Source organism: Chrysochloris asiatica, unplaced genomic scaffold, assembly GCF_000296735.1.
Source record: "Chrysochloris asiatica unplaced genomic scaffold, ChrAsi1.0 scaffold00001, whole genome shotgun sequence".
Classification (NCBI taxonomy): Eukaryota; Metazoa; Chordata; class Mammalia; order Afrosoricida; family Chrysochloridae; genus Chrysochloris; species Chrysochloris asiatica.
In genome coordinates this window covers 61,310,572-61,333,388 of record NW_006408519.1, presented here as the reverse complement: position 1 = coordinate 61,333,388, position 22,817 = coordinate 61,310,572, and the positions used below count along the sequence as shown (strand labels likewise).

The 22,817-nt window shown below is 38.4% G+C and overlaps 1 protein-coding gene across 3 annotated transcripts in view; it reads right to left on the bottom strand.

Annotated features, from left to right (window-relative positions):
- Positions 1-22,817, bottom strand: part of ZBTB10 (zinc finger and BTB domain containing 10) — a 45,317-nt gene that overhangs the window by 21,315 nt on the left and 1,185 nt on the right. For 2 of the 3 annotated variants that reach the window (XM_006830804.1, XM_006830803.1), the window contains exons 1-2: positions 21,838-22,811; positions 8,506-9,394 (exon numbers count right to left, since the gene is read on the bottom strand). In XM_006830804.1, the coding sequence (XP_006830867.1) occupies positions 8,506-9,394; positions 21,838-22,785 (1,837 nt within the window). In that variant the 5' untranslated portion in view covers positions 22,786-22,811. Of the gene's footprint in view, positions 1-8,505; positions 9,395-21,837; positions 22,812-22,817 lie in introns of those variants that run through there. The other variant, XM_006830805.1, reaches the window with a different exon arrangement.

Sequence of the window (22,817 nt, the reverse complement as noted above, 5' to 3'; positions counted from 1 at the left end):
GAACAACTTCCAGGTAAAGAATTCTTCTCAGTCTGGATTGTAACAGTATCTGGCCTTTTTCTTAAGTTTCTTGGGGACAAAGAAAAGAACTATTGCCAAATGTTTTGAACTGAATTGTGTCTCTAAGGAGAAATGTAGAAGTCCTAACCTCTGTGCCTGCAAATATAAACCTATTTGGAAACAGGGGTTTGCTTCCGTGACGCCAATGAGGTCATACCAGCATAGGATCAATTCTGAGTGGTGTCTTATAAAAAGAGCAGAATATAGACACATACAAGAAGACAGAGAGCCTGTGAGGACCCATGGTTAAGCAAGGGAATGCCTACTGATTGCCGGCAGACACCAAACCTAGGAAAGAGGCCTAAAGAACAATGTCAATTTAGACTTTAAGCCTCCAAACTGAGAAAATAAACTTCTGTTCCTTAAAGTCACCCACCAGAGTACTAGGTAACTCTGACACCAAATTTCTTCTCATATTATGAAACAGAAAGCCATCTTGCAGTACTGGGAAAGTAATCTTGGTTAAAAATTTTTAATTATCTGCTTATCCAATATATTACTAAGGCTGTATCATAAACCACAAACTCCAATTTACAAAAAGTCTCAAATATTCACCTCCCAGCTTTAGTCTGGCTTCAGTTTCTATTCCTTAAGGTGTCTAAATTATAAGTAATCTTTTGGATCAAATACATCAGACAGGCAAAAGCAAAAGAAAGGGAGGAGGTGGAAGACAGAATAGTTCTATTGTGATACTACTACCATGCAGTTGCTTACCTATTTAGCCTAGAAGATTCTTAAGCATTTATGTGTTTTACATCTGCTAAGAGTTGGGTGGACATTTATTTCTGTTTAAACAACAGCATCAAGCCTTTAATCTACCATTCCATACCTGTTTGCAGCAGTTTCTAAAGAAAACAATTTTAACATTGACTTTTAGTACATATCCCTTATAACATGCTCCAAAAGAAGCCTGAAAAGTACTGCAGAAAATCTGGAATCTCCTAAGAGGAAAACTAATCCAAGTCCATAAATTTGTTATCTGTTATCTGAAACCCTAAGGGTAACAAAGAGCTAACTACTCACATTTAAGGAAATAAGAAAATACGTATCATGGTTTTCCTGCTAAATGTGTATGATTAGTCTATTTGGGATATACTAAGTGGTGCTGTGTGTGGGTTAATGCACCAGACTGCAAAGCCGTTTGAAGTACAAGGTCAGTGGTTCAAGCTCACCAATCGCTCCTTGGAAACCCTACACAGGGTCTCTATGGGTCGGAACTGACTCGACAGCACTTAACAACAACGGCTAGGTAAGTGTCTGAACTGAGCTCAAAACCCAGTCTCCTTAGCCAACCAGTTTCAGGTTTGTTTATGCATTCAAGACAATAATTCAAGACTAAATATATATGACATGGCCAAGGTAGTGGGATGTTTTAAGTCGGATGGCCAATTGTCCAAGTTGCAAAAATCTTTAATAATTTTTTAAATTTGGGCACAGAAAGTATTTCAGGAACATGCAGTGTCTTAACAATACAAACATCAATTATCACCCAAACTGTAGTGGTTGTGGTAGTTATGTGTCATGGGTCAGTTCTGACTCAGAGCAACTCTTATATAGGGTTTTTGAGACTGTAAAATCTTTACAGGAGCAGAAAGCCTCATCTACTTCCAGGGAACAGCTGGTAGTTTCTAACTGCTGACCGTGAGATTAGAAGCCATACTTGTAATCACTATGCTACCAGAGCTCTCATCAAAACTACAGACAGGCAGAAATACTAGATCACTCCAATTAAAGATTTTATTGCAATTAGAAGTAATAAGTCCTTACTTCAAAGTTATGCCTCAAAAGGATTCCTTACTATGTCCCTGGGTAATGCAAATCCGTTAACCACTTCACCACCTAAAAGGCTGGTGGTTGGAATCCAACAAAAAACCTTCTACTGTGGTATTGATTCCTAATCTTAGTGACCCTATTATATAGGATTCCTGAGCCTGTAAAATCTTCACAGGAATAGACAGCCGATTTTTCTCTCTCAGAGCAGCTGGTGGGTTTAAACCTCCAACCTTATACCTAAAATAAGACACCTCTGGCAATCTACTTTATAAAGGTCAGTTAGTTGTGAAAACCCTGTGGAGCAGTTTACTCTCTACTCAACAACAACTAACAATATGATTTATTATAGATACTTAGCTTCCAGTCTTTTCTCAAAATGTTGTGATGTAAAGCTACTTTTCATCAGATGTCTAGATGGGAGAAAGAAATTTTAGATTATCTAAAAGAATAAAGCATGTTCTTTGATCAAGTAAAGCCACTGTTATGTCTGAATACTTATAGCACATTAAGTATAGTTTGAAGATTCATAATCATCCACAAGGAGCTGTATTAACTTTTAAAATGCACAAAAAAACAAACCCACAACCACTGAGTAGATTCTGACTCAGCAATCCCATACATGGGTTTGAGAGACTATAAATTTTTACAGGAGCAGACAGCTTCATCTTTTTCATGCAGAATGGCTAATAGTTTTTAATCCCCCATCCTTGTGGTTAATAGTCCTGTGCTTAATTTACAGTGCCACCAGGATTTGTTTTATTAGCTTTTCATTAACTGTTATTGAGTTAATTCCAACTCATAGTGATCCTGTAAAGGGTGGTCTCTAAAGCTGTAAATCTTTATGAGAGTAGCCTCATCTTTATCAAAAATAAATATAAAAATCAATTATGTCATAATCTGTTGCATTTACTTAAAAAAAAAAAAAAAAAAAGGCTCTTGAAACATTTGCCCCGTTTTACTCAGAGGCTTTTCTGCTCCCGTAAAGATTTAGCCTCGGAAACCCTGTACAGGGTCACTATGAGTCGGAATCACTCCATGGCACATTAACAACAACAACAACTCAGTGGTTGTGGTGGTAGTGTGCTGTGGAGTGGGTTCCGACTCATAGCGACCCTGCACGGGGTTTTGGAGGCTATAAATCTTTACAGGAGCAGAAAGCCTCAACTTTCTCCAGCGGTGAACTGTTGGTAGTTTCAAACTGCTGACCCTGAGGTTATCAGCCGGATTCGTAACCACTATGCTACCAGAGCTCCTTATTTCACCTATATAAAAATTCCACTGGAAAAGTCAGTACCAAACGTTTTGTCATTTTGTATGATTGGCTATATCTCCTCCTTTTTCAAATAGACCACTCAATAGTTCAGAGCCAACTGGAAGCTTGTTGCTTTAAGGGCCATTGGGTAGGTTCCAACACACCGAGGCCCTGTGTAAGGTGGGTTTTTCCAAGGAGCAGCTGGTGAGTCTCAACCACGACCTTTTGGTTCAAACTGACTTTGCAGTCTAGTGCATTAACTCACAGTGCCACATCAGGGCTCTGGAAGCTTAATTAGAGCAACTATATTAAAACCCAGCGGAAGCCACATTTATATATTTTGTTCACGGTTATTTAAAACAACAGAATGTGAACTTGTTTTCATGTCATCTGTCACTTCAAATTCATTGTTTTTACAGATGAGATATGCATGCATGAATAAAATTTATACACATACATAAAAAGTAGACTTATTTACAATGGGTGGAACTTGCTAGTATGACTGGGAAAGTATAAAAATCTAGATGCAGAAAAGAAGATCATGTTTTCATCTCAGTCAATTAAAAGATCAAAAACAGGACTAACACCTAAATCTGATTAAATGTATCAATACATGAACACAAAAACAATTCCAGTACTAGTAATCTGAATTTCTATAATTTAACTTTTGGAGTCATGGCGTGATGCTGCAGGATAAGCACTGATCCACAAGGTCAGTGGTTCAAACTCACCAGCTGCTACTCAGAAACCCTATATTCAGGGCCCCTAAGAATCAGAAACAACTTCACGACACTATGGCACTTAACAATAATAATTTAACTTTAATCTTAGACTTTTATCTACCGTATTTGGCTGATATTTGTTTTCTGTTTGCAAATCAGCAAAGCAAGGATTGGTGATGGTGGTTATGTGCTGTGGAGTCAATTCCAATTCATAGTGACCCTGTATAGGATTATGGTTCTGCATATCAGAACAACTCATTTCTGTTCTTATACTGCTATTATTGGATTTTATCAGATAATTGAAACTGTCAGGCAAACCTATCTACTGGCTAATCACATTCCTAACCTTTTCTGTGTTCGATTTGCAAGTAGTATTCTTTGTCAACAAGGACTTGAAGCAACTCCCAGTTGTTACTGTTGTTAAGTGCTGTCGAGTTGGTTCCAATTCATAGTGACCCTGGTACAGGGTTTCTGAGGAGCTACTGGTGAGGTTGAACTGCTGACCCTGTGGTTCAAACTGACCTTGCAGTCCAGCACATTATTCTGCAGTGCCACGCCAGGACTCTGCAGTTCCCAGTTGTTGTTGTTGTTAAGTGCCATCGAATCGGTTCCGACCCATAGTGACCCTTTATAGGGTTTCCTAGGAGCAGCTGGTGAGCTTGAACTGCCGACCTTGCAGTTCAAACAGCTTTGCAGTCTGGTACATTAACCCACAGCACCATATCAGGGCTTCTTTTATGTAGTGAGTCAAAAACACATATACTAACTTTTTAAGGTATCATCTGATAAGATATATAAAGAAACGCATAGTAACTTAAAAGAAAAATTACCATTTGAATAAGATCTCTGAATTGTGTGGGTATATGGCAATACCTTACAATGTATTTTCATGATGCATACTAATAATAGCTTCAACATCCACTAGCAAGAAAAACATTGTTTAGAGTCATGATTTACAAATTGTGAACTTAAAGACACTAAGAATTCACAGTTCCTACATGAGATTTACAAATTCAAATATGCCAAACACTGCTGGTAGAGTAACTCAAGCATATCCAATGATATCAAAGTTCATAAAAATATTTTATAGTTAAAAGGGACTCATTTTTTGAAAAATTGGGGCCCACAAGTTTAGTGGTTAATTACAAGGCTCTCTCTACTACTAGCTAAATAAGAAAACTCTTTAACTTTTGTTAACTATGTACTATGAGAGTAAGAATTTACCTGAAGAGTTTGGATTCAATTCTATGCACCAAAATTTCAGGATGAAACAAACAGCAGTATGTATGTGATTACAAGATGTTAAGAGCATTTAAAATTTACAAGGAGGAGGGAAGAACAGGTAGCCTAGAAAAGGGGGTCTGATCTAGGGAGAATTTTTAAAATGTTGAGTATTTGAAGGATTAATGGGTAGAATTAAGAGATGAGAAATTAAAACGCTTACTGAACTACTTAAGAAGGCAGAATTAGCACATTGCAAATAAGTAAATTTTGGCTTAATATAACTTTGAAATAATAACAGTAATGATATACTCGAATAGGCTACTTAGAAAGTAGTCCATGTAAGTATTCAAACAGAAGGTCACACTGAGGCTGTTAAGGAAACACGTATACACGCATGTGTACAAGTGCCTGAAGAAATTACACTGCATTGAAAAACTCATTTAAATAACCTCAACAGTTTTCCCTGCTTTAAAGAGGATTGAGATGAGCATAATAATTCTTTGACTTTTAGGTTCATCATTTCAATCTTTATAGTAATTCTATTAAGTGACATATTAAGGCCCTTCGTGTGGCACTGTAGGATAAGCTGGAATGCAAACCACAAGGCTGTCAGTTCAAAGCCACCAGCCACTCCTAGGAAACTCTATACTATATAGGGTTGCTGAATCGGAACAGACCAGACAACATGTAACAACAACATCATATTTTAAAGATGAGGAAAATGAAGGAAATAATTTAACTTGATAATGGTTACATACTAAGTGGCACAGTTAGTTTTCAAATCTGTACTTCTCAGTGTGAGTTCTTTCACCTTTGTATCAGTGGATGAACCTTGACTCAAAATAAAATCACCTGTAGAGATTTCTTAAATTCATGCATCTAGGCTGTATCCCAGACCAATTAAATTTAAATCCCTAGTGGAAAAACTCTTGAAAATATCCCAACTGATTCCAATGTGCAGCAGTAGTTAAAACCCACTGCTCTATACCAAGGATTGGCAATAAGGTTTTATTACAACACACCCACAGTCACTTATATTCCGTTTATGGCTGCTTTTATGACACTATGACAAGAGATGAGTAGTTGACCAGCAAAAATTTGTCAGCCCCTGGCTTTTTATCATACTACTTACTAATTAAATTCTCTTAAGACCCATTTTTCTGCTACAGAATGTATTTTTGGAGACAGTGAAAATTTACAAAAAGTTTTAACAGTTGGAGTATAGCACACATCACCGATACAACCAAATTAATGAATTAAGCACATTTCATCAGCTATTGAGCACAGTTATGAATGATAAAAGAATAAAATTCTGTCTTCTAAGATACATAACTTAATATCATATAGTTGTTGTTGCTACATGTCATCAAGCTGTTTCCAACTCGTGGCAATCCTGTGTAGGGTTTCCAAGGAGCAGCTCAGAGTTTGAACCACTGACCTGTGGTTCAAACCGACCTTGTGGTCCAGTGCTTTATTCCAAAGTGCCTCACTATAAGATAGGCCTAGTCCATTAATACAGGCTATAACTAGCAGTGTTTGCCAAAATAATCAATCACTAGACCTGCTTATTTCTTAAAGGAAAATAATACGTGTACATTTATTTTAGAAACCACCAGAGAATTCCCACAATACTGTTAAACAAGGTTGATTTATGCAGCAGGAAGACAATATAGCTCTAATTTTGAGAATGCCTTCAAGATCTTTATTAGTTATTAAACAAAATTGTTGTTGTTCAGTGCCACTGAGTTGGTTCCAACCCACAGTGACCCTGTATAGGGTTTCTGAGGAATGTCTGGTGAGCTTGAACTGTGGACCCTACGGTTCAAACCGACTTTGCAGTCAAAACATTAACAAATAGCGCCACATCACAATAGTACTTAATTATCTTGAGATCTACTCTTAATACTTTATTTTTAGGAACTGTATCAAAGATTTTTTTTTTTAAACCTGATTAAGGCATGAAAAAAATCAGTTTCATTTTTTATACGTTATCAAGTGTTGCTTATCTCATGATAAGCAATGAACTGCAAATCACAGGGTCTTCAGTTTGAGCCTCAGAAACCCTATACAGGGCTGCTATGAATCAGAACCGACTGATACAACATACACAACATGCCGATTTTCAAGTAAGTTAAATACCAATAAAAACTTAAACCTAAAAAGCAAGAAGACCCATTTCACAAGACTACTACGGCTTTTGCCCTTAGTAGTAAAAACAATGTTTTTGTTTTTTAATAAAAAGCATTCCATCTCCCATTATATAAAAGCAGACACTGAATTTACAGTCTTTTAGGACAAAACAAGCACTAAATCATATATGGCAGTAATGGACAAGTCTGGGATGTATACAGAGGAAACCACAAACCTACTAAGGTGCTTTTTCAAATAAAATAAAGTCAGGCACACAGCGATTAAACTAAAGATAAAGAAACTTCAAAAATCTTTCTGCTTATTATCGTCAACAATGGTCCTCCAACTCTTTTAAAAAATCCACAAAAATATGATACACTAAGATCTGTTAGGCGTTCTGGTGTGGTGCTGCAGGCTAAGCACTGGACTGCTAATCACAAGGTTGGTGGTTCAAACCCACCAGCCACTCCCTAGGAGCCCTATACGGGATCTCTAGGAATCAGAATCAACTCGATGGCACCTAACAAGACTGGTTGATACAATGAAATATCTCAAATGCCTCTCTCTTTCAACTAATACAAGAGGGTAACAGTCAAACAAACTTTAAATAACCCAGCTTCTATAACATCTATGGTGAAACAGACAGCAGCTCTGAAACCATTACAATCATCTCATTATAACTTAGAAAATCCTTTAAGACACTGGAAAATGTTCAAATAGGAAAAATTACAAATAAAGAATTATTAACTAGATGCAAAACATGTGTAAGATTTTATTCTTTTCTGCAACTGTGTCTTAAAAAGTGAGCAGAGCTAGGAGGAGGTCAGGGAAGTTAAAAGCGCTGTACATGTAGTAGAGTCTATTCCGTACAGCTATATAGTCGGTGTCTGGATAATGTATTATCTTTGGAGAAATCAATTTGCATGTGCCTATAGTAAAAAGCAAGTAGCTCTAGTAGCATAGTAGTTACGAATTGGGCTGTGAACTGCAAGGTCAGCCGTTCGAAACTACCAGCTGTTCCTCGGGAGAAAGATGAGGCTCTCTGCTCCCATAAAGATTTACAGCCTCAGAAACCCTGTACAGGGTCACTATGAGTCGGAACTGACTCCACGGCACATAGCTACAACAACAATAGCAAAAAGTAGACACACCAAAAGAACACACTCTGATTTAAGTCATTCTCCCTTTTCTTCTATTGTAAATATTCAATTTTTATATTGTGTGTATTACTTTAACAATGAAAACATTTTAAATTTAAAATACATTTTAAGACTGTATCCAGCTAGACAGAATTAGAATGAAGTAGCTTCAAAATCAAGGTATCTTTGCACATACAGTAATTACCTGGCTCTTCCTTGATGAATGACAAATCTTCTTCCGGATAGGCAACAGGTGGCTGCATCACTGAACAATCGTCTAAATTTGTTTCATTATTAGGTGGTACATTATAAATAAATCGCTTCGCAGTCTGATTTTTCCTCCTCGCTTTTCCAGTCTCTTGAATTCCCTGGGAGCTCATATCATTCCAAATAAACACTTTTGTTTGACTTTGAGATTCATTTTCCGTCACTTCAGGAGAGCCATCCTGGACCCAACTATTGTCGTTCATTTGGTAGTTATCTATTTGGCCCTCGTCGACATTACAACCATCATTTTCAATTTTTACATTACTTGCCAAGTTGGTAAGATTCCGTGTTGCCCAAAAACTGGCAATTTTTTGATCTCGTGATGAAGACAGACCATCTCTATTAACTGGTTTTCTATTATTATAGTCCACAACTACAGATTCTGGAGCTTCTGATTTAATGCTTATATTTAAGGCATCTTTAATGAAATTTCGGCAAGTTTGAACAACTTCACTCATTTGAAGATAGCTGGCCACAGTCATCACTTCAATGGCATTTTGGCTTGTGAGCACCAGGTTACCAGAATACAAGAAGTCCAAGATGACTGAAAAACCTTGAACTGCAGCAATATCTAAATGGGTAGTATTGTTTTGGTTAGGGCTTTCTTTGTTTGAAAAGCAATATAAAGTCTTAAAGAAACGGCTGCCTGCAACCAGGATGTTCTTATGAGCTTTAAAGATTTTTCCACTCACCACAATGCTGACATCACAAAGAATACCTTTCTTTCTCTGTTCATTTAGTTGTCGAAGTAGTTGATAGCAATAAGAGTTCTCATTTGGCCTACTATTAAAGTCACAGTACCCCTCCTCTGATGGTATTTCTGACTCCTGTAATTGGATGGAAAACATTAACATTAAATTTTATTTACTTTTTTAAAGCCCCCCAAACCAAGGAAACAAGTATCATTTCTTAAAAAGCACTAATCAAATATGTTAATTTGTTTTAACTCCATTGCCATCCAGTCAATTCGAATTCACTGCAATACTAACGGACAGAGTAGAACTGCTCAACAGGGTTTCCACAACTGTCATCTTTACTTCTGACTGCCACATCTTTATCCCCCAGAGCAGTTAATGGGTTCCAACTGCTAACCTTTCAGTTAGTAGCCCAGGGCTTAATTTTCAAGCACTGTGCAACCAGGGCTCCTTTATCAATGTGTTAGTAATCGTGTATTTTGAGACTAGCATTTATCATCATAAATACTAAGAGGGAATGATACAACTCATTGTTATTATCTTAAAAAAATTGACGATCAGTTTAAATAATTTAAGCATCAAGATTCCTCCTCTGAACTTATTCAAGATACAGTATATGCTGGGCACTAAGAGTAGCTCTGGTAGTGTAATGGTTACGATTCCGGCTGTGAACCACAAGGTCAGCAGTTTGAAACTACCAGCTGTTCCACAGGAGAGAAAGATGAGGCTTTCTGCTCCCGTAAAGATTCACAGCCTCGGAAACGCTGTACAGGGTCACTATGAGTTGGAACTGACTCCACGGCACATAACAAGAGTAGCTTCAGAAAGTTTGTAGAAAAATGAAGCTGAAAGCTAAAGGAATTATTCTAAGAACTTTTTGAAGCCCCCTCTTATCTTAGAAAGAAAGCCATATTAATGAATTAAAAGACAATAAAAAAATTTACATTTTATCTCAATATAGACTAGATAGTAGAGGAGTTGTGGTATTCAAGAATTCAATGCTGCCGTTCAAACTTGCTTTCATTAACAACAAAAATTCTCCACTTTCAAATTGCCTTATCTCTTTTAGGGTCCATAAATACTATTTACTCTAAGTTAATAATTTCTGAACTCAAAAAATTTTTAAGCTTTTTATTGTAATTTAGGTGAAAGTTTACTCAATTAACTGGTTTTCTACCCAACAACTCATATACATTTAGATTCATGACACTGATGACAATTCCCACAATGTAACCGTACTCTTCCCACTTTCTCCTTGTTTTCTATTTTCAGTCCTCCTTTCCTATCCCTTTCTGCCTTCTGAACTTTTTCCTTGGACAAATGTTGTCCTGTTGGTCTCATCTAGTTGATTATTTTAAAAAGCACATACCTCCTGGTTGCTACTGCTCACCTTAGAAGCACTGTCTACCATTTAACTGAATCAAAGTCACAAGGGTGAATTCAGTTCCAGGCTTGAAGGGTCATCTAAAGGTCAAAATGTCAGAAGAACTCAAAATTCTTTTCTTGTCAATTTTCTCTCACTTGTCTCACAAGCTTTCATTAAAGTTCTATTTAGCGTCCCTAAATTTAGGATAACCTATAAAGCAAGGTTGTGTGTAGAACAGCAAGAATATGAATATTATCTCCATTTCAGAATGCATACATAGCAGTTTTCAGGTCCAAGGCACTATCCTCGAACTAAACTAAAAGCAGTATCATAAAGCTACAGAGGAGCCCTGGTGGTTCCGTGGGTTCAGTTGTGCTGCTAACCTCAGGGTCAGTGATACAAACCCACCAGTTGCTCCTCAGGATAAAGTTGAGGCAGTCTGTTCCTATAAAGATTTACAGTTTCAGACACCCTGTGTAATAGTTTTACACTGCCCTATTTGAGTCAGAATTGACTCCACAGAAGCAGGCTTGGTTTATCACAAAGTATGTCTATAAGAACATTATGAATTTCCTCAAACAATGACTAGGTAGGTAAGCTCCCTAAAAGGAGAAATGTAGATTTCTGACAATTTGAATAGTGCTTTGCATATGGTTTAATAGCTTCTGTAAAAAACTGAAGTAATCTTTTTCCACAGAAGAAAAATTGCTTAAGTATTTGTAGCAGAAAATATGAATAAAAACGCAGACCTTATTTAAGTATTAAAAATTTAAATATCTTCTTTTGCATAAAATATCAACTTAAATACAAGCTATGTCTATAAAATAATGAAATATATACACACATATGTATGCAGAGCTATGATTATATGAGCATGGGAAGATACTAAGTAAGCTAAAGCAAGTTCTGAGAACTGATAATGCTTTTAGAGAAAAGAGTAAGAGGAAATTAGGAAAGAGACTGGCAGGAAAGACAAGTTGTTTGAAATGCAATAGAATTCTGATTCTCATGAAAACAATATTCTAAATGGGAGTAAAAGTCCTAAACCACCATCAAACTTCAATCATTGTTGTTAAGTGCCATCAAGTCTGTTTCAATTCAAAACAACCATGTATATATAGGGTTTCCATGGAGCAGCTGGTGGGTTTGAACAGTCAACCTGTCCAAATACAATTTAAGCCATTCTTATGATTGGGCTTATGAATGGTTTAAGTTATAAAAATATTATCTTTAGTTCTGACTCCAGGCCACAGGCAGCTATTTCCTTGAAACTATCATCAGATCAAGTGGTCCATTTAAGGTTTTTTTGTGTGTGTTTTTTCATGTATGAGAAATCAACTGAAAGAACAGGAATAATAAAATTGAAATTTCAGGATACTTAAATGTTTCAGAGGGATAATAGAACAGTTTCAGTACTGCACTGCTAACTGAAAGGTCAGCAGTTCAAACCCACCAGTTGCTTCTTGGAAACCCTATCTAGAGGATTTGAGTCAGAGCAACTTGAAGGCACTTAACAATATCATCTCAAAATAGGATAAGCCTAAAAACACTGATAAAACAGAACTTTCAAGCAACTGATCAAAATTTGGTAGCACACCCATGAAGTATTTGTGAAAGCACTGAATTAACTATTAACAAGGCAAAAATGGTCAGAAGTTTATATATCGAAACATTTTGAGGAAGAGGTGGCTATGTCTACTTGTGGCAATCATTTTAAACTATGGTCACTGTGTCCTACAGTTTCTGGGCCAGTCTTATTTTCCTAAAGGTCTTCACCATTATCAGAACAAATGGTCTAATTTAAAAAAACTATCTGACATGAGTGTATCCACCCATTTGAAAAAAACAAAACTATACTTATGAAATGCAACTCTTCAATCACTATTTCCCATATCACTGTTGTAGTAATATCCCTTTTTTAATAAGCAACACCAAGTTTCTTTTCCACAACTAATGAGCACACTATGCCATTTGCTTGTGGTGATGGTGGTATGCCATTGACTCAGCTCCTTGACATAGGGTTTCAAGGGCTTATAAATTTTTACAGGAGCAGAAAGCCTCATCTTTCTTTCAGAGTGACTTGTAGTTTTGAACTGCTGGCTGTGCTATTTGCAGCCCAGCTCATTATCCATTATGCTACCAGAGCTCCTTAATGCCATGTGTTTGTAGCAGTTATTACATATGTCTTTCAAAATGAACTTTTTTCTAAGTCAAAAGTGTGTGTACTCTCCAAGGATAGTATTATTTGAGGATTTGTATAAAATAGAGCTAATTAAAGCACTGAAACAAACCGTTACTATTGATTCTTAAACATAAAAACAAAGACAAAATCCTTAGTAGTAGAAAACAAAACTTTAAAAGTAGGTCCTTAACATAGACATGGAGGACTAGCTAGAGCTAGGAGCTAAGCGTCCAGCTGATATGAAGTGAGGGGAGATGCACAAGAATACCCAAACTTGTAGATAGTACCCATTCGACCTAGCTACAATGCCTTGCTGATCAGTGTTTGACTATAAGAAGATAAAAGAATTTAAGACCTATACTTAAATTGTTAAAATTTGATGAACTTGGCCAATACTTACGGATGCAGTAGCTCAAAATACCAACTAAGGGAAGGATTCTTCACATCAAGTATCAACCCTATCCCCTCTGTATAAAGGGTTGATGGGGACTGGCAATTTACACCCTGGCTACCTAAAATGGGGGAGGTGGCTATAAAGGCACAAAATGACTGGCTTATAAGTTTTCAAGAAGGAGTTTCGTTTCAGAGTGTGCGGGGTAAGGTAGAATCCCTATTGAATAGTTTTCATCTCATCTAGGTGGGTCTGGGTGAAAGGAGATGGGGATAAGATTCTTATGATTCAATACTGAGTAATTGTTAACATGACTTATTTCATCTGTCACAACCGTAAAGGAAGAAGTTTTGCAACATAAAGGGGAGTAGTTAATCTTACATTCCAGGAACAGAGGACCCTAGGACCATCAAAGGAGAAAAGCATGAGCGGAATGTGGGACCCTATCCAGAGAAGCAGTGACACCAAAGATGGGAGGCAGACATGGAGACATGGAGAGAGAGAACAGCTGAGGTCTCTAGACTCATGGAAAGAAAAAGGCTGTGTGCTGGCAGAGGGAACAAAAGAAAATACTGTTGAATGATGATGCACGAAGGACACTGTAATCATTGCAATGAAACGATGAGCGTAAAATCGATGTTCTCCCATGTAAATTATCACTCAATTCACAATAAAAACTTAAAGTAGGTCCTTAAGAGCAAAAGATCTGTCTTTGGTTCCTTCTACCATTCTTAGTCTAATCTTAGTATAATGATTGTATAAAGTGTTACTGATAAGCAAAGGTATACTGATGAAAAATTTAAGTATTTCCACAAATGGTCTTTTCCAATGTAGGTAAATGTTTCCTATCTCCTTTCCCTAAAAGGAAGACACCCAACGTAGCTCAAATGTCTAAACTGGCTAGACAAAGAGATTTTATGACAACGAACTTTCAGACTTGAAAAGAACAGTCAACTTGTGGCACCTGAGATTCTACAAGATATGAAATATTTTGAATTTGTTTAATTGTAGATATGGAGACATAAGAATCAACTTGTTCCAATTTTTACACAAAACAGAAAAGTTAAAATTCTCACAGTCTATTATGTTCAGGCATACACTTTTTAAAAAGTTAATATTTTATAGAGAAATCTCATAAAAGCTTGCAAAACCCTGGCTTCATCATTAATTTAATACACATTAATACATATTCCAGGGTCTGATAGTAGGAACCAAAATGAGTACCTATAATCCCTAAATCAAAGTAATGGCAAGTAGGAGAGCCTTTGAAGCACTGAAGAATATAAACAAAGTGATGAGAGCAGAGATGTGGTATATCTAAACCTATTTTGTGTGTGTGGTTTTTATGAATGAGGAGAGGGGAGCTTTTCTGAAGAAATGGTATCTGAGCAGAGCCTTAAAGACGGGGTAGGAGAATTAGTATTCTAAGAATAGACAGCAGAAGCGAAAGACCCCAAATTGATACTTTGAAGTACCCAGATGCAAAAGTCCATGAAATGTAAATATGTACTTATGCACATATTTCTGAGTTAAGTGTCCGTCACTTTTATCAAGGTGACAAGAGATTATGAATCCCCCCAAAGATTAAGAACCACTGCTGCAGGTGCCTTAGATAAACAAAGAGCACTCTGGTTGTATTGGCAGCAGAGAAATGGCTGTGGTTGCAACACTGAGAATTAATAATCAGGAGATCAAGTCTGAAGGTGGACTCCTGATGTGGCGCTGTGGGTTAATGCGCTACACTGCAAAGCCGTTTGAACTTCAAGGTTGGCGGTTCAAGCTCACCAGCTGCTGCTCCTCGGAACAGGGTCACTATGGGTTGGAATCGACTCAACGGCACTTAACAACAACAACAATGGATCAGAACTTACTTGAAGGCACTTAACAACAACAACTTTAGGATAAATACTCAACTGCACAGTTTGCTTGAATTGCAAGCAAGGTCAGCCATTCAAACTCACCAGCCGCTCCTCAGAAATCCTATACAGGGTCCGATGAGTCAAAACTAACTCGAAAACACTTAATAAGTCTGAAGGTGCTATGACCAATTGGAAAGCTACTGAAATAGTACAGAGCATACCTACAGGAAGCAAGGGCCTTAGCTATGGAAGGTAAATAAATAGTGATGGAAGTAATAGAAGATGAAGAGCTTGGAAAAATATTTGGATGTTAATCAGCAGCAAGAGATAGAGAAAAAAAAAAAAATCATGTAATCTTCATAATTCTAGTTTGGAGAATTAGATAATGACACTTGTTTAGAATATAAAGATGACCACCCACAGTTGTTTCACGCTTCTGAGAGGAATAGTGGGCGAGGATAACTTCAGTGGCAAGTGATATAAACCTCAAAAAATTCACTTGCATTGAAATCCACAATAAAAGATATGAAAATGTTATTTAGCTAATAGCAAACAAGTATGTACTACTTACACTGCTACTTGGACTTAGTCTTTTCTCAAGAAATAGATTGGCAAAAAAAGGCAACACAAAATCAAAATGTGAACTAAAAAAACACTGAAAACAAAATCTCTTTGTTTTCAGCAGCAACTCAATGGAAGTATGAAAAAGAACATATTTAAATAAAAATATTCAATTCCATTTCCAATTCAAAATTGTGAATTTAGGAAAAAATCAAATTCAATTTACAAAATATGAAGATAAATAAGGCTACATACAGTAACTACAGTGCCATAAACCCCTCCTAAGGAGTCCTGGTGTGGCACTGTGGGTTAATGTGTCAGATTGCTAAGCTGTTTGAACTGCAAAGTCAGCAGTTCAAGCTCACCAGCTTCTCCTCAGAAACCCTATAAAGTCACTATGGGTTGGAACCGACTCTATGGCACATAACAGTAGTACTGAACAATTATCCAAACTGGTAGAAATTAAAGGTCTCCTTTGCTCTCTTCTTTTACCTTGATGATCTCCCCAAGTTATAGCATCCTCTATTGCAGTTAAGTACTATTCCCAGAAAACCTAATTCTATATACCTAGGTTGGAAATCCTCAGATGATTATAACATGCAGCCAACCTGGCCTATCAAAGATATGGTATATCAGCTCTCTCCTCAATACCTCAGTTCATATGTACTCAACTCATATATACAGATACTTCTAAACAAAAATAAACACACAATGATCAAGATTCTCTTGTTGCCTATTTGTAAACAATAAAATGTAATCCTTTTTTCAGCAATACAAGAGGTCTTCGTGAATAAAAATCTACCTATTCATACTTAATTTTTCATCTTGTTCTACAACCCAACTACCCATTGTTTCTACATCAAGATACATTTTTTCATTTTGCTACCAACTGAATGTTCTTTTTTCTATAGTCAATACCGATTCTAATAAAATTAAGTTACAGGAAGAGTTCTATGAACTTCTCCTAAACCTTCTAAGCTAGAATTCGTCATTCTCATTCCTTTAATGTCTTCACTGTACTCTGAACAAACACCTGACATAGTCATAGTGCTTGTATTACTGTATTGTCAGTTCTCTCAACTTACTAGACTACAGTTCGAGGACAGGGAAAATGTTTTATGTGTAGTTCTTTATCTCCAGGGGCATACATCTACCCAATTTAAGAGGGAAACACGTACCACCAAAAATTGGATAAACACAAAGGAAATGGCCCAGCCCTTACTAAATCAAGCACAATAAAGAAACGTTAGAGCCTACTTAATAACAATTGTACAATGTTAACTTAATGGGCTATATAGGTTCATCTTGGTTTCATACTGTTTTCTCTGCCTTTGTGAAAAGTCTTTCAGTCTTTTTTCCTCAACTGTTAAAAGCTGGGCCTTTAATTTTGTCAAATAACACATTTGTTGTTGTTAAGTGCCTGTGAGTTGGGACCAACTCACAATGAGCTGTCTCAACTTCTTTGCTCAAAATGTTGGCTGGAATGAACATATTTCAATTAGACTGCTGTTGTTGTTACATGCTGTGGAGTCGACCCTATATAGGGTTTCTGAGGCTGTAAATCTTTACGGGAGCAGAAAGCCTCATGTTTTCCCCACGAACAGCTGGTTGTTTCGAACTGCTGGTAGTTTTGAACTGCTGCCCCTGAGGCTGGCAAACCGATTCGTAACCACTATGCTACCAGAGCTCCATAATTAGACTGCTAGTCAGCATTAATTATTTTACTTGCTGGAAAAGTTAGCTTACAGAGTTTGCATGTTTACATTTATAATAACTTAGTTTACAAATTGGCAGAGAAGAAAGGTCTCCCCTTTGTTTAACGTGACGATCTCCCCAAGTTATAGCATCCTCTATTGTAGTTAAGTACTATTCCTAGAAAACCTAACTCTATAAACCTGGGGTGGAACTTAACTTAGTTTAACTTAGGTTCGTTCTTCTTGGATCAACTATCAACACTCATGGAAGCAGCAGTCAAGAAACCAAACAACATATTGCATTAGGCAAATCTGCTGCACAAGACCTTTTTAAAGTGTTGAAGAGCAAAGATGTCAGCTTGAAGACTAAGGTGTGCCTGACCCAAGTCATGGTATTTTCAATAACCTCATATGCATGTGAAAGCTGGACAGTTAATAAGGAAGTCTGTAGAAGAATTGATGCTTTTGAGTTATGGTTTTGGAGAATACTGAAAGTGCCATGGGCTGCCAAAAGAACCAACAGATCTGTGTTGGAAGAAGTGCAGCCAGAGCGCTACTTGGAGGCCAGGATGACACTACTTCGTCTCTCATACTTTGGACATATTGTCAGGAGGGGCCAGTCGCTGGAGAAGGATAGGATGTTGGTAGGGTAGAAGGTCAGAGAAAAAGAGGAAGACCTCCAGCGAAATGGATTGGCAAAGTGGCAGCATCAATGGGCTCAAGCGTGGCAATGATACTGAGGTCGGGCAGTGTTTCATTCTGCATAAGGTCGCTATGAATCGATAGTGACTCGATGGCACCTAACAACAACAAATGTATACACTTATTTGCATGTTTCAGGCATAGAAACAGTTGTCAGAATATATATATAGTTTAGGGTGTGAAATTTTCACAATTGGATAAAAAGTGGTAATCCATATTATTAGAAGCCCTTTTAAAGTCCTCAGGACCAATGGCCAAATCCTGAAATGAGCCACATTGAACTTGACTGATAAAATTATGTATTTTCACCCATATCCGTATAAAGAATGCAGGGATACCTTTAGCATTTAAGGCTCAGAACACAGACAAATAAAAAGAACATTTAAAAAGACTCCCCCATGAGCAGTTCATAATAACCAGTATCTAAGGAGTCCTGGTATGGGGCTGTGGGTTAATGCACCAGACTGCAAGTCCATTTGAACTGCAAGGTTGGCAGTTCAAGCTCACCAGCAGCTCCTCGGAAAACCTATAAAGGGTCACTGATTCGGAACGAATTGATGGCACTTAAGTATACCATCATCATCAAACTTTTAAAGATCGGGTTGGCACTGTAGGCTAAACAATAAACTGTTAACTGAAAAATCGGTGGTTCAAACCCACCAGCTACTCCTTGGAAATCTTAAATAAGGTCACTATGACTCATAACCAACATGACGACACTTAACATCAGGGGTTAATGAAAAAGAACACTTCCTTCAGAAACCAAAGGAAAAGCAACCTTTACTTACTAATATACCAGAATTTGGTCAAATGCCTCTTAAAGAATGGGTCTCATTAAAAATTTAAAACAACAAACAATAAAAACCTGGAGAACATATAGGGAGTGAACTATCCCTAGAGTCAAGCTGAATTCTTATCTGAAGAATTTCAGAATTAATTTCACTGTTTTAAAGACAGGAGAAAGCTGATACAAACTAATCTTTGTGAAGCTGAAATATATTACATGAATGATGAAAAATAATCTTAGAATGCTCAAAGAATCTGATGGCCCAAGTCTGAAGGTATACAGAAAGAGCTGGTTTGCATGTTAAAATCAAGAACGACTTCATAAGAGAAAGTGGTTTTCACACTGACAAAATTTTTGACACTAGACATGAGAAACCAAGCCACAAAAACAAACCTTGTTACAGATCAATATCTGTGAAGAAAAGAGGCCATCAGGATAATAAGAGACCATAACTTGCTAACGTTATCTGAATACATTAAATCCTTAGGGAAACCCTGTATTTTACTTTAGGAAAGAAGAAGCTAATCTGCCCAAAGTCACACCACCTGAAAGTCGAGAGGATTAGCACCCAGGTCCACCTGACTTTAAAAGAATGCTTTTACGGACTGTGTTATACTGCCTCCTACAGGTGAAAAAAGATTGCAGGTCAGGAACAACTGACAATTCTGAACATAAGGAACAAGACAGTTTGATGAACCTGTAACTAATAAAACGTATGCAGGTGATACCTGGAATCAAAAATAGAAAAACAGCCTCCCAACTACTTAAGATTAGTTAGAATAAAACTACAAAGATTATTACCTACAGAATTAAGATCCGTTCAGAAATATCCAAAATCCAATCAAGGGGGCCAATACATATAGCTTTAGACTGACTGCCCAGACTGTATTGTCCTCAGCCTAACGAAAGAATGTTCTTAAGAGATAAGGCCTGCTGCAGATTATAGCTATGAAAGAGTTCAAGGATGAAAATGGGAGGGAAGGAATGTATCAGAGAATAAGATTAGAAGAGATAAATTGGGAAGGTTTTACCTAGCAATGAATGCCCTACTACTCTAGATTTTCGCCTAGGGGAGAATACACCATAAGGCTACCTGGTTCCTCTGATTTCAGATTCTTTAAGTCCTAGTGGTGCAGTAGCTGACTGCTTGGCTCCCAATCAAAATGTCAGCAGTTTGAACCTGACGACCCAGACTACAAAGATGTGGCAGTATGCTATGTAAAGATTTACAAGCTTGGATACCTTCAGGGGCAGTTCTAGTCTGTAGTCTGAGATTGCTATGAATCAGAATCACTGAATAGCAACAACTGGTTTAAGAAGCTATCTAATTATAATTTGCATTCCCATTTAGATTTGCCTACTGGGAGAGACTAAATTGATAAAGAGGTGTGACTGTTGGTTCTCACATTCATTCTAATTGTTTTTAAAATTTTTCTAAATAAACAACTTACCATTATTTGAAATGATCAGTTTTGATTTCATTAAGCACCTCCCCTGAATTACTGTCTAAATAATTTCAGAAATAAGTTATTAAAAACGAAGATTCCTCTTCCGTAAAATGGGTACAAAATCAAGTACCTTGCAGATTAAGGTAAATGCGTACTTGACAAATGAAAGAAAGGCAATGTTAGGTCTATATCATTCCACTGCCCAAGTTCACAAGCTAGTAACTGCATTAAATCAAGACCTCAATCCAGATTTACTGTACATTACACAACATTCCTTGTAGGCTCTAGTCACTAAGGACTTTAAGACTTTGGACAATTAACTTAACCTTTCTGGGACTTATGTCTGTACATGACCTTCCTTCTACGACTTAGGCAACTAAAATTTGTGCAAAAATGATTACAGATCCACTGGGAAAGGCACTGTTTGTTAAGTGCCATATAGTCGGTTTATGTTTTAAAGTTAAAGCCTCAACTTTTGAGATACTTCTATGCTAAAAAGCCACTGGAAGGTGCCTAATTAACTCCACTACAAGTTTGCTGAATAGCAAGATCACGAAATAAATCGAACACATAGAAGGACAAATATCTGAGAGTTGACTTTATAAAATCAATGAATGACTACCAATAGAAAAAAGGAATTCCACTCACCACCTGGAGTTATCTAAAAGGACAGATTCAAGATCTAAGGGGCTTTGAAAGGGCTCTCAAAATCGTAAGGTATTTATCTTTCGACTAAAAATGTTAAAGAGTAAAAAGCAGCTTACAGACTTGCAACGAAGGACTTAGGACTTCAAGTTAATTTGGTAAATATATTCTCTAGCAGTTAAATGCAACTCCTTGATACAAACAACTTAATGCTAAGCACTTAATGTAAACTGCCTTTACAAGCAGCTTTTTGGCAATCAGAAAAAGCTCAACACAGAAATAGGGGTAGAAGCAAACAAGTTAAATGAAAACTACAATAATTTACCAAAGAGCAAGTCTTTTTCCTTGTCCCAAAAAGTTGAACAGAAATAAACTTAGTACAATGATTGACAAGAAAGTACTGTTTTCCAAAAGACCTTCCTTCCTCTACAACTAGATACTTTTCTTACATTTCTCACGCTCCAGATCTGATATAAAGAATTTTCTGGTTGGATGTCTTCCTGAAAAGGGGTAGTGTCAAAGGTTTAGGAGAAGGTTTAATTCATTCTTTCAAGAGTTGCCAGATTTGACTTTCGCCAGCACACAATCTTAAAGGAGTAGGAAAATAAAGCAGCTTCTCTAAAAATCACAGCTAATAAAATGCTTCACCACAAAGTCAACCTTTTAGTTAAAAATGTCAAGCTCGCTTTCTTAAACTTTCGGTTCAGTCTCATGAGACAGCCAAGAAATCTGTAGCAAAAAAAAAAAAAAAAAAAAAACCCAAAAGACGCAACAAACTGCGCTACGATAAGAAAACTGTCATCTCCCCCACCAACACCGCACCAAACTTTTGGTAACTTGTTCCCAGATTTTCCAATCCCCCACGCACAGGAAAACGGGGTTTTCACTGATAAGCCTTTCCCGGAGAAATCTGCAAAAGAAAGAGCAGGATATACTGTACCTGGGCGTTGGCTTTGTGCTCGGTAGAGACGTGGTGCCTCAGGAGAAGGGTTTTCTTGTAGTTGCGGGTCCCTCGCGAAAGCTCGTCGTGCCCCACTTGGCTAAGGTCCCCGCTTCCCCCGTCCTCAGGGGTCTTTTGGCACCAGCCGCAAGACATAAGGCCAGTATCCTTGGAATACCGCAGCCAGGGAAAATCTTTGAGCCAGGAGCTCTGGAAAGAGCAATGGAGCTTTTGCATGAGGGACTTGGGTCGCGCCAGCGGGAAGTGCTGGACAGTCTCGCCTTCGCCAGCTCCCACGCCGCTGCCCTCCACTTCGTCCCCGCCGTCGCCGCCCGACCGCCTGCTGCTGCCGCAGCTGCCGCCTTCCGCCCCGCTGCCGTCGCCCAGGCTCGCCCCCTCCTCCTCGTCCTCGGTGCTGTCGCTCAGGGACGCGCCGTCCTGCATCAACTCCTTCCCCTCCAGCGCGTCCAGCTCCAGATCCACAGCCGCCGGCCCTCGCCCATTGAAATGCCTCAGGGGCCACGCCGAGGTCTCGGGGCGGCCGCGACTACTGCCATTGTTGCCCAGACCCCCGCCACCTCCTCGGAAGGCCAGAGTCCGACGGTTCCTTTCCGCTAGCAGGGGGCCCCCCGCGCCACCGCCGCCCAGCGAGGTGGGGCCCCCCGCCTCTTGGGGGAGCAACAACTCCTTGGTTTCCTCGGCGGCGGCGGCCCCGGCGGCGGCCTCCAGGTCTTGGGGCTCCAGGCCCTCCAATTCCACTTCCTCGTCGGCCCCCCGCCCATTGAGCTGCTGAGGCGCTGGCGCCTGGGGCTGTCGCGGCAGGGGCTGGTGAGGCCAAGCCGAGGCCTCTCCGCCAGCGTTATTGTTCGTGGAGCCGCCGCCGCTGGCGGTGACCAACCCGCCTCCTCGGAACGCCAGCGTCCTGCGGTTCATTTCACTGAACGACATGGCGCGCGCCGCCGCCCGGTGTCCCGGCTCGC